This window comes from Oryx dammah, unplaced genomic scaffold (assembly GCF_014754425.2).
Source record: "Oryx dammah isolate SB20612 unplaced genomic scaffold, SCBI_Odam_1.1 HiC_scaffold_18, whole genome shotgun sequence".
In the NCBI taxonomy this organism is placed as follows: Eukaryota; Metazoa; Chordata; class Mammalia; order Artiodactyla; family Bovidae; genus Oryx; species Oryx dammah.
In genome coordinates this window covers 102822131-102838957 of record NW_024070202.1, presented here as the reverse complement: position 1 = coordinate 102838957, position 16827 = coordinate 102822131, and the positions used below count along the sequence as shown (strand labels likewise).

General features: G+C 38.4%; 1 protein-coding gene across 1 annotated transcript in view; it reads right to left on the bottom strand.

The window, feature by feature from the left end:
- UBN2 (ubinuclein 2) overlaps positions 1-16029 on the bottom strand; it is a 57138-nt gene extending 41109 nt beyond the window's left edge. The window contains exons 1-2 of the mRNA XM_040259968.1: positions 15217-16029; positions 10049-10141 (exon numbers count right to left, since the gene is read on the bottom strand). Of these exons, the coding sequence (XP_040115902.1) occupies positions 10049-10141; positions 15217-15687 (564 nt within the window). The 5' untranslated portion in view covers positions 15688-16029. The remainder of the gene's footprint in view (positions 1-10048; positions 10142-15216) is intronic.
- Positions 16030-16827: the final 798 nt, after the last annotated feature.

Sequence of the window (16827 nt, the reverse complement as noted above, 5' to 3'; positions counted from 1 at the left end):
AAAGCTGAAGAAGCTGAAGTTGAATGGTTCTATGAAGATCTATAAGGTCTTCTAGAACTAACACCCAAAAAAGATGTCCTTTTCATTATAGGGGACTGGAATGCAAAAGTAGGAAGTCAAGAGATACCCGGAGTAACGGTCAAGTTTGACCTTGAAGTACAAAATGAAGTAGGCCAAAGGCTAACAAGAGTTTTGCCAAGAGAATGTACTGGTCATAGCAAACACCCTCTTCCAACAACATAAGAGAAGACTCTATACATGGACATCACCAGATGGTCAATACCAGTCAACATCAGTCCTTCCAATGGAATATTCAGAACTGATTTCCTTTAGGATTGACTGGTTTAATCTCCTTGCAGTCCAAGGGACTCTCAAGAGTCTTCTCCAACATAGTTCAAAACCATCAATTCTTTAGCACTCAGCTTTGTTTGTGGTTCAACTCTCACATTCATACATGACTACTGGAAAAACCATAGCTTTTGTCGGCAAAGTAACGTCTCTGCTTTTTAATATGCTGCCTGGGTTTGTCATATTATTTCCTCATATTCATCCTCCATTCATCCTGCCTAATATCATCTAACATTTCTAAAATATCATTTCGTATCATTTCCTTGCTCAAAATACTTCAGAAGCATCCTATTACAACATAAATCCAGAACTCTCACTATGGCATTAATATATGGCAAAATGCCTTCTACATGCTAACTCAAAACTACCTTTCCAACTTTTTTTTCACTTGAGCACTTTAATCCATTTAGTTTATATACCCACTCTCCTCCCAAACATGCTAGCTTATCTTTCCTCATGCTTTCCTCTTATTTGGAATGATCTCTTACACCTCTCTGAATACTCCCACCCTTTACAGCTTAGCCCAAGTTGTAAACCTTTTCTCCTAGATGTTTTCCACTCAAAATCACACTGATGTTTTTCTGCTCTCCTAATATATTTTTTTGTCTAGGCACAATTAGTTGCCTATAAAAGATTTATCTAGGGAAAACTTGAAAAACAAATAGGTTCTATTTTAATGAGCACAATGAGACTTATGCATAAGTCCAGTAACTTACGCACAAGTAGAGAGATTTAGGAACATTTAAGTCTAGTCAAAGATAACAGTAATTACCACTGAAAATGATAGCTGTTATGAATAGCTCTGAATCCCTATTATATTCAGTAAAATGGTTAAATAAGTAAATGTGACACTTGTTAATGACAGCAACCAAAATGGCTAATGCTTTACCTAATAGTATTAATCAAACTAAAATGCCTCTAAAAATAGGATCTTAGAAGTATAAGGATTTTACCAAGCTCATATTATAGTACCATAACAATAATAAAGGTATAAATTATATATGACAAATCTATTCAATATGAACAGCCATTTTAAAACAACGTGGTAGAAGACTATTCAATAATATAGAAGGTAACAAGAACAATTTACCAAATGTTATGTATAGTTCAGGCTATTCACAGAAAAAGTAATGCTGATGTTCACTAAGTATCTGGAAGTGCTCAACCTAACTGGTAATCACAGAGACAACATTAAAAATAACGTTGTTTATTCAACTATCATACAAACGGAAGGATTTCATTTAAGAAAAACAACAATATACGTCTATAGCTATATATATAGCTTTATATATGGATAACCATGGATATTACCAGTGTGGAAGGGATATAATTGGAAGTAGCAATGAAGGAAGACTTTGGCTTGCAGGATCTCAGTTCCCCAACCAGGGTCTGAATCCAGAACTACAGCAAAGAAAAGTCTAGAATCCTGACCTCTAGGCCACCAGTGAAATTTCTTTTTTTTTTTAATCTACAAATATTAAAATTCACCTAAAGAAACTCAAGACAGATTGGCAAAGGACTGTATTATCATGTCTTTCCTACTAGGCCTATTTGGAGCTGTTCTCTTGTCCAGTATCTTTAGCAAAAATACTCCTCAGAAGCACCAAAGCCTTACCTGATAAATTGTCTGGCCTCCTGTAGTTGTTGATATTATAGTTTACATAGTAAATGCATCTTAAAACAACGCAAATTTTATTTTCCAAATTTTAAAAAGCCTTTGAATTTTGCTACATCTAATACGAAGAAATCCCTTTGTATCTATTCCTGGAGGGCACTAGTTCACATACCATGACTCAGAAAGAAATGGCTTACAAGTCATTAGTACCTGCTTAACTTAATAATCAGTGTTTCAAGCCAATGAAGCCCAATTATACTGGAACACCAGAATGGAAAACAAACTTACAGGACCACCTATTGCCTCCAAGTTATAATAACCCTAGAAGACTCTTGAGAGTCCCTTGGACTGCAAGGAGATCCAACCAGTCCATTCTGAAGGAGATCAGCCCTGGGATTTCTTCAGAGGGAATGATGCTGAAGCTGAAACTCCAGTACTTTGGCCACCTCATGCAAAGAGTTGACTCATTGGAAAAGACTCTGATGCTGGGAGGGATTGGGGGCAGGAGGCGAAGGGGACGATAGAGGATGAGATGGCTGGATGGCATCACTGACTCGATGGATGTGACTCTGAGTGAACTCCGGGAGTTGGTGATGGACAGGGAGGCCTGGCGTGCTGTGATTCATGGGGTCGCAAAGAGTCGGACAGGACTGAGCGACTGAACTGAACTGAACTGAATAACCAACTTTCACTGATCACCTACGAAAGACAGAAGCATGACACTACCAAGACTCCAATTTGATAACTGAGAAGAAAATATCTCCTGGTCACACAGATAGTTGTTGCAGCCCTATCACAACCTTATCTTCCACCTTTACTAATTTCCTTAACCTACCAACAGAAAAGGGTAGAGATTTAAGTCAGTGGAAAGTCAGTCAAGAGCTGACTTAACACAGAAACAGTATACTCAGATTTCTATAATCACCACTTATGGATTCAGAACCTTCCTCCCAAATACCCTAAAACTGCTGATTCTCAACTGTTCCTATGGGATTTAAAGACGATAAAGAGAACTTATTTAGCTTAAACAGGCCAAGGACTTAAAAGGGCATGTCATGGCAAGCAATTAGAATTGTTAACTGCAATAAAGAAACTATTATTTGAGGGGAGAATTCTCTCTTGCCCTTTGAAACACCACACCCATCAGACTGCTTTAAAAGGCTACTATTTTACATTTTTATTGTATTTGCAGTTCCACACTATTACTGGTCAACAGAACTTAAATACACTTGTGCTTTGTAAGTAGAATTCATTTTGTGGTAGTATTAACAAGCTGGCCCAAACTGTTTTACCCAAAGTCCTACCAAGTTGATCCTTAGGGACAAGATCTAGTATAAGGCCAAAACAAATAGAGGAAAACCAACCCAGGAAGTTCTCAAGGAAGCTCGAATGCCTCAGCAAGTGTGGATGATGATCTAATAATATGAAGAGCAGAGAGAATCCTTAAAATTCCCAGACAGGGCAAATAAATGCTTTCTGATATCCACTTATATCATTCTCACATTTGAGGACACTTTTTGAACAACTTATAATTATTTTAAGTAGAAAAATATATTTCGTTTCAACTCAGTTTAGTATATACTATGAAGAAGCCAATTTCATTGAAAATTAGTTATGCCAAGATATTGCCATTTTTTAAAACATAATTGAACAAAATCAGTTTTAAAAGCCATACCAAAAGAATGAATTTTTATGTACTTTTTTTATTAAAAAGTGTTAACTCTACTTCATCAAATGCCTTACTTATAAGACTGCTCATAACTTTTACACCATCAAATCTATCCCTATCCTCTCTTTTAAAATAAATATGAAGCTACTTAATGGTTCAGAAAGTCCAAAATCAAAGCATCAGAGGTGGGATTCAAAATCTACGTGGTATAATAAGCAGATTTTAAAGTCAAGATGTGATTTTATAAAGGCTAATAAATGCCTGGCAGAATATATGTCTTCCTGTTTAGAGAGTCATTGAGATTCAAACAGTTTTAACTACAAGGTATCAGATATTGGGTTGAGCACTTTCCTTTAGATTATTGAATTTATATCCAGTTCTAGGACAGCATGATCTTTCAAGATGCTGGGGTAAGAGAGTGAGGGAAATCACTAAAACAAACCTTCCAACCAAATGTCATCCTATGGCCTTGCAGGCTTAGAGAACAAGTCTATACCCATCAAACCAAACTTCGTTCCATGCTCTAATCTAGAGTATACACGGCCTCAGAAAAACATACACAACCTAGAAATATCTAAAAACTGAACTGGAAAGTACTATACATATTTAGCCTCAATATGTGGAGCCTTAAGACTGAGAATGAGGAAAGTTATGGTGGTCTCTTTAAACTGTCTTCTACTTCCTGCCTACAATAACCAACAAGACAAATGTCAAATATTAAAACTTGGACTTAGGTATTTATTATGAGTGTACAACAACCATTTTGATATATTCTAGGTAGAAGTAAGTGCTGAATACTTATGTTGCCCTTTTTCCAAAAAATAATTTAGCAACTGATGCTGAATGCATACTGTCACTTACTGAGGGAATACTGTGGAAAATTCTTCAAGAGATGGGACTACCAGAGCACCTGACCTGCCTCCTGAGAAATCTGCATGCAGGTGAAGAAGCAACAGTTAGAACTGGACATGGAACAACAGACTGATTCCAAATTAGGAAAGCAGTATGTGAAGGCTGTATATTGTCACCCTGCTTATTTAACTTATATGCTGAGTACATCATGCAAAATGGCGGGATGGATGAAGCACAAGCTGGAATCAAGATTGCCTGGAGAAATCAATAACTTCAGATATGCAGATGACACCACCCTTATGTCATAAACGAAGAGGAACTGAAGAGCCTCTTGATGAAAGTGAAAGAGGAGGGTGAAGAAGCTGCTTAAAACTCAACATTCAAAAAACAAGTATGGCATCCGGTCCCATCACTTCATGGCAAATAGATGGGGAAACAATGGGAACAGTGACAGACTTTATTTTCTTGGGCTCCAAAATCACTACAGATGGTGACTGCAGCCATGAAACTAGAAGATGCTTGCTCCTTGGAAGAAAAGTTATGACCAACCTAGACAGCATATTAAAAAGCAGAGACATTACTTTGCTGACAAAGGTCCATCTAAGTCAAGGCTATGGTTTTTCCAGTAGTCATGTATGGATGTGAGAGTCACAAACAGTTGGACATGACTGAGCGACTGAACTGAACTGACACACTGTCACATTATTTGACAGGTAGTGTAGCAGGAAATATGACAGACAATAAAAATAGGATGGAATGGGGGAAAAACACAAACCAATCATTCAATACAGGGTTCCATACGCCCCATAATCTCTGTTATCACTGCTTTTCACCTACCAAAGCTGTCTCAGTCCTTCTATCCACAAGCAACGGCTGCAGGATAAAGTGCATCCTATACTCCACAGGCAGCCTTCCCTTCTCCCTTAGGTGGTCACCTGCTCCCCCTTCACAGAATTCCTCTCCAGCACAAGTAACAGCTATATATACTAAAGACCACAAAAAGCCCACAGACTGGCCTCACAGGCTTTCCAGCAAATCACAGAATTTATCACTAACATCTCTCTTGGACTCAGCCACATCTCAACGCATCATATTTTTCTCCTTATCTGGAAATCCCCAACTGAGTTTAGCTTGCCCGGTTCTCTGAATCTTCATACAAATACATGCTTCATCACAGTAGAAATGGTATAGGCTCCCATATGTACCACCAGCCACCCTGCTCACAGAAGAGAAAGAGCAGAATGTAAAAAGTAGATGAACTGATGAGTTAAATGTATTAGGAAACAAAAAAAACAGTGAACCAAGTACACAAAGGTCTCAAACAAAAGCTTGAGAGCCAAATATGGCCCTCAGATATATTTTGGCTAGCCCAGGAGGTGTTTTAGTTAGAAGCCAACATTCAAAAGTAAGAATAATAGAGTAAAATGCAGATTTCAGTATTCTTTGGAGAAATGGAAAGATTTGGCAACCCTAAGGCCAAATTCCTGCAAAGTTAACAAAGGCTGGAACGGAGCAGCAGTGTCCCCTTTTAGATAGGGCATGTGCTGTCTGTCCCCTGTTCGGAAGAATTCCCCACTTCCAGTGTCCATCAGACTTGCTTCACTGATTGATCAGTGCACAACTGAGGACATCTGAATTTGCTACTCCTGAATTTCAAACACTAAAATAACTATAGGACAGTATAAACTATAGGGGAATAATATCCCCATTTGTTGTTTAACCGTACTCTTTTTGTGAGAGCCTAAGTTTGGAGAAGATATCTTCTCCCAAGTCACTGTTGGCCAATAATTTTTCTTAAAGGGCTCCAAATAATCTGTTGTGGTCTGTAATAAGACACAACAGTTAAGAAGAATATGTAACAAGTAATTGGAGGACCAAAGATAAAGGCTACATGGAACAGAATGCCTGAAGGAAAAGATCAAAATCAGTGGGGTTGTCAATTAAGAGGTTAAAACCATACAGATGTTTATGTACAAAGAATTTATGACATGTACAGAATAAAGCAACTCTCCACAAGAATGATAAGCTTTTATTTCTGTTTTATCCAATGAAGTTTTTCTCTGCATAGGTCTAGCCCTCTGGGTAATCAGGAGGCCAGGTTAATATATCTGCCTAAAAGAGAAAAATATTGGTGTTTTAATGTCTTTTTTTTGCAAAATTAATCTGTTACTTGCTATTTCCTGAAATAAATTATTTTTCAGAGAAAAGAATGATATGTTTAAGTGACTAAACAGCATTTCGCATTTAGATAGCACTTTAAACATTTTAAACATTAACAATCTATTTTTCATCTTATGCTGACAAAACTTTTGTGTTATAAAGTTGACTAAGCAGACCTTACTTTCCCCTCACACATACTAAAGCACAAAAAAGCCAAGAGGTTTCACTAAGGTAACCCAGCTAGTTATGGCAAAGGGAGGATTAGAATGCAGCTTCATTAAATCATAACCCTGGGTTCTTCCAATACAACCCGCTGCTACTGCCGCCTCTCATCCAGTGTAAGTCTACAAAAGGTGGAAAGGAGGTTCAAAGGATCCATTCAAGTGTCCAAAATTCCTCCCAATTTCAAGAATGAGACTGGCTCTTCTACTCAATTTTAGGTCCCCAAAGGAGAGTCATTCATTCCCACAGACACTGCATTTGTGTGTCATATATGTTTTGTCTTCCCAATTATTTTTAAAGTTTCTCCAGGAGGCGGCAAATAACATGATTCTTTGTATGTCCAAAATAAATACTCAAATATTTTATTATTTATATACAGAATTTAACAAATTATCTCCATCTCTTGTTACAAGAAACAAAAGGTCAGAAATAACCTTAAGCGATTTTCAGAAATAATGACAAGGACATCTAAGTTATATTACAAAGGGGGAAAAAAGTAAGAAGAAAAGGTAGCTAGGGATACAAGTTTTATCTGTGTTTTATAAACCTCAAAAGGTTTATAAGTCATCTTTTTGTCATATGCACAAAAAGTAATCGAACTTTGGTGGGTTAACATTTTGCAAATATCTAAAAGATTTTCTTTTAGTTAAAATATAAATATACATATGGTACTTATATAAACAATTGTTATGTATATAAATATACATATAGACATATGCATATATTGTCTTTAAACACCAATAAAAATCTCTGCTGTTTAAGAGTAATCTTTTGTGAAGCCTGGAGCCTAGAGCTGGACAAGATATCTTCTCACAGGTCACTTAAGAGTCTGATGATTTTCTTAAAAGGTTCCAAATAACTTGTAATAATATGCATACTTAACATTCACTGTTATGATATTCATGGCATGCTTTTAGATCTATGTACATAAAACCTTGATGAGGCAGAATATTTTAAATCTCTACTTAGAATGAAATAAAAGAGTCAGCAGTCAAAATAAAAAACTAGAGAAGAAATATAGTCCATTAAATTCAATGATAACAAGAGTAACATTTTATCCTTGCAAAATGACAGTGCTTGAGTATATCCTAATCACATAAAACAATTTTACACATCAACCAGCTTCTTCTGGACACTGGTTTTTCTATGCCAAGAACTATCTAAAAGATCCCCAATAAGATCTAATGCAAACTGTGAGGTTCCTTTCTTATAGGAATATGCTGGCAATCTTCCATTTCCAAAGGGCAATTGTAACCCTTGGTTTTATAACCCATGGGGGAAAAAAACATTTTAATAAGAATGTTGGAGGGAGTAGAGACTAATAATTGAAACTCCTAATTTGATAATACTGTATATACCAAAAATATACATGCATAAATGTTTTGACCTAAAAAATCCCCTTCTAGGAATTTGTTCTACAGATAAACTTGAAGAAGTATGAAATGCCATGCTACTAAATGTACTATAGCACTATTAGAAAAGCAAATTTTTGGAAACAATTTTGCAATTATGTGGGGGGACTAGTTAAATAAACTGTGATATTTCCATACAATGGAATACCATGTAGCTTTGAAAAAGAGAGAAAGCTCCCTTTGCCTGGATATGGAAAAAAATCTCCATGATATAGGAAATGAAAAAAGCAAAGAGCAGAATCATGTATTCTGCAATATGTGTAAAAGGGTGGTGGCAGGGGAAGGAATAATGTATACAGAAAGATACACATAAAATATCTTTGGGAAGGACACTTAAGAACACTATTTGCCTCTTGAAAATGAGATTAGGTGGGCGGACAAGAGAATAAATGGAAGATTTTTCATTCCATACTTTTGAATTTGAACCATGTAAAATGGACTAGCTGATTAAAACACTAAATTTAACCAAAGTATTTATTAATTTGTAGAAAAATTATGGATAGCTATTTCAGGATTTATAATCTGAGAACACTGCATTATAATTAACACTGCAAATCAGTGTAACAACTTTGGCTATTCTTTCCATCAGTTCACCCCTCAAGATATTATACAGCCACAGACTACAGAGCCAGAGAAGGGTGTGAAAAATCTGCACTTCTCAAATTTACAGGGAAGAAAACTTTGGCACAAAGAGGTTAAATAAACTCACCAATGGATACAATTAGCAGCTGGCAAAGTATGACCTAGAACCTGACCCACATTTCAAAACATTCTCATGTATTTTCCTCCCCTCAAACTGCTTCCTCATTACCACAAAGACCCAACAAGTGTTCACCAAGATCACCAAGAAATGACAGTTACTATAGCCACCCTAACTGCATTTTGAAGATAACACAAATGACAGGACTAGTGTGAGCTGATATCCCATCTCTGTGAGATACTTTTCAGTGCTCTCAGAGGAACCACAAGAGAGGTAAGGTCTTGCTTCTCTTGGATCAGGTCTGAGCAACGCAACAGGGGTAGTTAAAGCCACAGAATAAACATGGGAAGGGTATGGGAGGGATTTTCCAACAAAGTCAATTACACCAGAAAAATTGAGCATAATAGTAAGTAACTTCACAGTCAGGAAATTCAAATTTATTTTTATATTAAAACAAACTAATCTATTGTGGCACAGTTTATCAAATGCACATGGATTTTTAAGGTAGACAAGGCACTTATAAAGAAATTTCATGCTGCTTCTGACTGATCCTGTAAGTGGCCTAGAAGGACACACATTCAAAATCTCTTAAACACTTAAGAGGCAGGAAGGCTTAAGAACTACTATACCAAAGGAATTAAAGCAGTGTTCTCAATGGCAGTGGAAAGAGCAAAGGATTAAGCTAAAATAGACCTGGAAATGCAGTCTCATTTCTGCCATCAGTACATGTGACCTTAGATCAGTTATTTAACCTTAAGCTCAGACCTGTTTCCTCATCTATAAATGTGGTCAATGTCACTTACCTTGCAGTGTTGTTACAAGGATTGCAGATAATGATAAGCAAACTGCCTAGACTCCAGAAGGAGTACAAGAAATGACAGTTACTACTACAGCCACCACAAACCTATCAGAATCTTTATTTGATCATCTAACCATTTATCTGGGTTCAATTTATTAGAACAAGATAATGTGAGCAATGGATGTCATAAGCCCTACCAACCAGTCACAAGAAAAAAAAAAAAAAAAGGCCAACAGGATAAAATTACCTGAGTGAAGTTTATTATACTCACATATTTCATTTCAAACTTCTTAGCCAATATTTCCACCTCTTGCCTCTCTTGATGATCATCATTGAACGGATCTTCTGTGTAAACGGGCTTTTTCTGATTCAAAGTGAATGGTAAGAGAAATAGAAGTATTAGTATTACTTCAATTAGAGTTGACTATATCTTTAAAATTTAGTAAATGAGTCAATTTTTCCAAATATTAACAAATAAATTAGAAGCATTAAAAAGTAACTAAAACAGAAACTAACACTGTAAATCAACTACACTTGGTTTGAAAAATCCATTTTAATTTAAAAAAAATTAAAAAATTTTTTAAAAACTAGAAAGAAATGTGGGTTTATAGCAAAAATATTTGCAGTTTTAATGGACTCTTACACATTTTAAAGTTTCTCAACAATTAAAAACTCAACAATTCAAACTGTCTTCAGTCACAAAATGATCTATGGTTACCCTATCCAAAATAAAAAGGTCAAAGAAACCCAAGAAAATTAGGTTAAAAAAAAAAAAACACCTATAACTGTACTTTGATAACTTCCCAACAAAGATTAACCAATTTGGTCAGAAATTCTTTTGCTTTTAAAAGTCTATTACAATCAACATTTGATCATCTGCCCTGAGTTAGCACTGGAATATCTATAGCTGCTATAGCTTTTTGCTGAGGCCAAGCATAGACAAGCTCTGTATCACCTACATCCTGTCAATGAATATCCATTCAAGAAATTCATACGACTTCTAAACAAGGCAGAAAAGTTCAATAGCTACAGATTAGATTATCAAGGCTTCCTTTTAGCAGGAAGAGTTAAAATCTACTATAAAGCATAGTTCAAAACATACAGCCAGGATCCAGCATTTACCACCTAGTGATCAAAATAAACAAAAAGACACATCACATCTTTTACTCAAGCTTACTATTTCACAGACATACTTCATATATATATATAGATAGATAGATATAATTCAATATACAAAAAAAAACAAAACAAGGAGCTACATATTATCTAATTATGAACTGACTAGAAAGTTCATGGGAAAAAAAGGCTAGATGCTTTAACTGACTTACCATCTTCAAGCAGTAATTAAAATGAAAGTACAATATAGCTGAAATATTAGACACAGATTTGCCCTGAAGGTCAAGAAAAAACATAGAAGGGATGACATTTTGCGAACTTTGAAACCAAGATATTTCATCCTGGCTATAAAGGCTGAGACATGATTAATCGAAAAATACGGACAGAATGAATACAGAACAATTCATCATACTTAGGAGGCATTAGAATGAAAGGATACATTTTAAAGCTTAAAGGAACTTTTAAATCAATTTTGAAAATTATCTATTATATTAAATAACATGTACAGTCCTTTATCCCAACAGGAGTTATCAAAGGAAAATATAAATATGACCTGAAGCAAACAAAGCAGCAGAAAGGTGATGAAACAAGAAAGGAAAGAAACAAAACATAAACGAAAGAAAAAAAAAAGCAAGCAAGCAAGCAGAAAGGTAATGAACAAGAAGCACTAGGCATGTTCAGGGGATAGCCTTAACATGAGATTAGAGTTACAGACAGTAAACAACCACCCTTGCCATTATAAACTGTTCCCTTATATCATGATGGAGTCCAAATACTACATCTCACTACTGACCTGACCCATTTCTGTATGAGCAAATATAAACACACGAATAGATATTTTAAATAAGAATCACCTTACATACCATTATCAAATATTTTATATGTGGATTTTTATATGGGCAGCAAAATTAAATCACTTATTTACTCATGATAATCTATAAAAGTAAATTTAAGGAAACTGACTCGCTTTCAAAATTAAGGCTCTAAGCTTTACACTTTTTGGGTGAAAAGACCTAATAATTAGTAAATACCAAAATAATCGATCAACCCATAGGCAAAATTGATACGATTCTTTCCTTTGATGTTAACTAATTAACACCATTTTCAGAAGAGGTTTCATATATGTTATCCAAAATATGCAGTATGACAAATAATGGAATAACAGAGTGCTCTGGGAACAGTATAATCACATTACCATTGTAATCATTTATTTTTATACAAAATGCTCAATTTATCATGTTTATTGGAAGATGTTTTCTGGTTAAGTGATTTTCTGGTTTACTAAGAGTTAAAAAAGGATTTCTTGTGTATCAATTCCCCTGAGCCAGAAAAGGTGAACAAATTACTCTTTCAGGATAGAGGTGATTATAATGCCTCCACCTCAACCAGGATCAATACTCCCGCAGACAAGGTTAAGGGTTTAGGTAATCTGTGTTCTGACAACTAGAGCGGGTTTTGTTTTCCGTATTTTGCCAACACCTGCTCATTTGATTATGTTTTCCCTTATAAATAAAGAGTAAGTTTAGAAAAATTCCTGACTGCATTTAGTTAATAGGGGTTTTACTGTTGTGTATTTATGAAAGATGCTTTAAATTCACCCCAGTACAGATTGTACTCACATGTAACAGGTTTTTTATACTTACACATCTATCAAGTAAAGTCTTACTGGGTAATAGCTATCTCAATATTGCAGAAAGTTTTCTTCTTTTAATTTTACAAGATCTCTTTTCCTTCCCCTGCTGCTCTTAACCTGCTACACAGTATGTTGTTCAATTACAATAAGGTAAAATGAGGGCTTCCCTCATAGCTCAGTACGTAAAGAATCTACCTGCAATGCAGGAGACCTGGGTTCTATTCCTGGGTCAGGAAGATACCCTGGAGGAAATGGCAACCCACTCCAGTATTCTTGCCTAGAGAATCCCATGGACAGAGGAGCCTGGCAGGCTACAATCCATGAGGTCGAAATAGTCGGACAAGACTTAGCTACTAAATCACCACAAAATTTAAAAACTATTTTGAAAATATTCCATCATCATTGCAAATAAACTGGACTCCTCCTGAGGGGAAGAAAAACCAAAGCTGGGAATCTCTTTGCAGATTAATTCTACTGCTTACATTTTGCCTTTTCCTGGTTTCTCTTCCCAGGATTTCCTTTCATGGAAATGTGACAACTTCATTTAGAAAGGTGTTTTCTGTACTTCCTTATGTAATAAATATGTTCACTGGGAATAATCATAGGAAAATCTGGCAAATATTTGTTGCAAAGGCACATTGTATGTATAAACAATGGATATTTTGGTTCAGTGGAATATGTCAAATGATATATGGCTGAATGTACAAGATAACTAGACTAATACACCACAAATTGATAGTGTAAAAGAAAAATTAAATGAATTATTCACCTTTCTCCTAGTACATGAAATTATTAGTTCTGATATTATCAAATTAATAGGGTAGGGTGTCAAAATCAACTTCATAATTAAAAGATACATATCTATTATTAGTCTATCATCCCATGAATATTATAGCATAAAGATCATAACAGAGGTCTTTGTATTTCTACTATAATTCTTATTTCAGTTCAATTGGGCAGGACTTTCTAAATTTATACTATATGAGTTAATTGTAAGAATTGTGTTTTTATTAAGAACTGGTACTAGCATATGGGAAAAAGTACTAATAAGATGAAATATAAGCACTCTGGGAACCAGCCGCCTCTTTGTAAAATGAGGATGAAGGTTTTTTCTCATGCAGTTCTGCTGGACTAAACTCCACAAGCCACAATTAGAACTGTGTTTAGCACACAGTGAGAAATCAGTAAATGTCATTATCATGTATTTTTTCCCCAATATAATCACCTATAATTTATGAAGTAGATTAGGGAGTACAACTGCAAGCCTTTTTTAGATTAGAAGATCAAATATAGCACAATTTTTTGGAAAAATGCTTCAGTCCAATATTCTCAAAATTCTTTGGAGGAAAAATATGTGATCACTTTATGAATAACAGGGGCACTAAAGTGAGGACAAAATGTTGTGTGGAAATGACCAAAATGATCTCTATCCTTAACAATTCATTTTGGTTGCAAACATTTAGTAATGATTTGATCACACAATAGTATTTGTAAATAATGATCAAAAGATTGGCTGGCTTTACAACAAACAAAATCTAGTGACATTGTTTAATATGCTATTTTTAAACTAAGTTATTCATTTCAACTATAAAGAAAATCGAGTATGAAAATAAAACAAGTGACTTCTGGGGTCCATTAGACGGGTGCTAAACCAAAGCCTAATAAACAGAATAGTCTCTAAACAACAGAAGAAATTGTTTTTATTACTCTTACCCCGTCATTTCCCTTTCTAGCCGACTTCTGAAGATCACCAACCAACAATAAAAATTACAGCTACCAACAAGCCCCTCTCCTATCTCCATTGTTCACCAGTTCCACCAAAGGCATACCTAGGTATTTTTAATAAAGTTTTTAGAAATTCAAAGCTAACATTATTTTCATCATCCAAAAATCACAATGGCCAAGTGCAATATCCTTCAACTAGGACCAATAAACTAATGATATGTACACTCAAATAAGAATATGATGGTAAGCACCAAATAAAACGAGAGACACCCTCCCATTCAATTGCTGCATGAACACTAGAGAAAACAAAGCTTAAAAGGTTTACCAATATCAACATGAAAGAGAAAAATAAGGAACCAGATAACTAGCCCAGGTATCCTTCATTCCTAAAGTGGAATCCTTAGTCTGAAAATGTTTAGATTACTTTTAAATCCCCTTCAATTAAGAAAAATACCCCACGCTCAGAAACACATCTCAGCGCCCACAACAACAGCGACGAAGGTGAGGATGATCCTGGAGGGGTTACACAATGTCTCTGCTTCACACTGGGGGGCGTGTCCCCCAGGTTTTCTTTTCCTTTCTACCGAAACGACTGCTGGAGGTCCGCAAGCAAAACCCAACAACGCAACTTGCAGGGGCCCCAGGTTTTTTTGTAGAAGGCAGAGAGGAAACCTGAGGTTTCGAAAGGTGCAGGGGAAAGCCAGATCCGAACAGCGTTTGGAGCGGGAGCGAGAGCAGGATGCGGGGGGTAGGGGAGGATGGTCGGTGGAGCGGGTAGGAGCCTCGGCCAACCCAGGGGAGCAGAGGAAAGCACACCCGCTCGGCCCCTGCCCCTTCCAGCACCCTCTGCGGAGACCCGAGACGCGCAAGGTGGGCATCGGAAGGTGCAAACCACTGCGGGGAGGCGGACGGGTCTGGTCTCGAGGCTCCCGGGGTCTGGGGGATGAGGGAGGGATCTTCTGTACCCGTTGTTCTCCACACAGCAACAGCTCCGGGTAACTGAACTCCACGCAGCTCTCGTCGGTGGGATCTTTGAGCACCAGCTCCAGGCGCACCGTCTCCCTCGGCGGCCTCGGCTGCGGCTCGGCCCGGGAAGTCGACTCCCGCGGCGGGGGCGGCTGCAAGTGCAACTGCGGGAGCGGCGGCGGCGGCGGCTCGGGCCGCGGGGGCTCGCGCTGCAGCGACATGGGCGGCTCGGCGCGGCTGACCTCGCGCTGAGGGAGCGGCTTCTCCCGCGGCGGGGGCTGCGCGTCCGACCTGGGGGCAACCTCCCGCGGGGCCGGCGGCTCCGTCCGGGCTGGCTCGCGGTACTGCTGCGGTTCCAGCCGGGGAGGCTCGCGAGGATACTCGGGCTCGCGTTCGGCCCCCGGGAACTCGGCCTCGCGCCGCCTCACCGGTGACAAGCTAATAAACGCTACTCTGCGTGGCTCCGCCATCCCCACTGTTCTGGCCCTCTGCCTTCGCTCGAGCCGGCGCTCGGTTCTACGCCGAGTTGTTTGCCTGCCTGCCTTTCCTTTTGCTCTCTGTAGCTTTTCTTCCCTCCACCACCCTCAGCCGTCTCCGCCGACGCCACCGTGAGTGCGGACTGTGCCCCCTTCCCCGCCACTATGTTCTGACGGGCTCCACCGCCATCGCCAGGGTCGCCGCAGCCGCCATGTTGGATCCCCCACATAAATAGAAGCAGGCCGCTGAGCGGGCGCATGCGCAGACAGGAGACGCTCGCATCCACCGTCGTGGCTGTGGCTCAGTTTTCCTCTTTTCCTCCCAACAGTCTGGAGTCCAGACAGGTCAGCGGAAGTGACATCATGGCAGGACCGGTTTCCACGGAAACACAGACGCTGTCTGCGCCCTTCCTAAAGGGGAGGGGTCTGGGGATAAGCAAGAAGCTTCTTGTTCGCACCTGGAAACCCGAGGGGCGCTCAGTGGCGAGCGTGGAGATGTGCCTGGGACCGACCTAGCTATGGCGCCAGGTCGTCTCTCTCTCTCTCTCTCTCTCTGTGTCTCTCTCTCTGTGGCTTCTGGAGAGTTGGGGTTGTCAGCTGGTTAGTCAAGGCCTATGCGGGGAAAGAGTAGAAGGCCGCAAACACCAGCCTCGGTGTCTGCCCGCCCAGCGCCCGGCAGCCCGAAATGTCAGGGGAAGAAAGGAAATGGCTAACTCCAACCTGACTCACCCTGCGGCTTCCTTGCGCAAAGCGCGACGTTGACTCCCAGAGGCCTCCCTTTCCTAAACCGACTCCTCTTTTTTTTTTCGGTCGGACTGCGCCGGGGATTGTGTCACAGGGTCATAAAATGCCCAGTAACGTTTTGCAGTTGGGAAATTGAACCAGCCAATGAACACTTCTGGACTCATTCATAAAGTCTAAGCTGTTTAATTTATAAAAAACCCTTCTCAACAGAGTGTGTTGGTCTTTTATGAGACTCTCTTGAAAGTGGAATGCTACATGACCCATTTCTGGTAGGAGAGGAGCCTTAGTTGGAAACGACTCACAGGCACACCTGTCATAAACTAATTGAAATTCACCTTTAAAAGAATGAGGGTTACGGTCCATTTGATTAATAATACATTTAATGGAAAA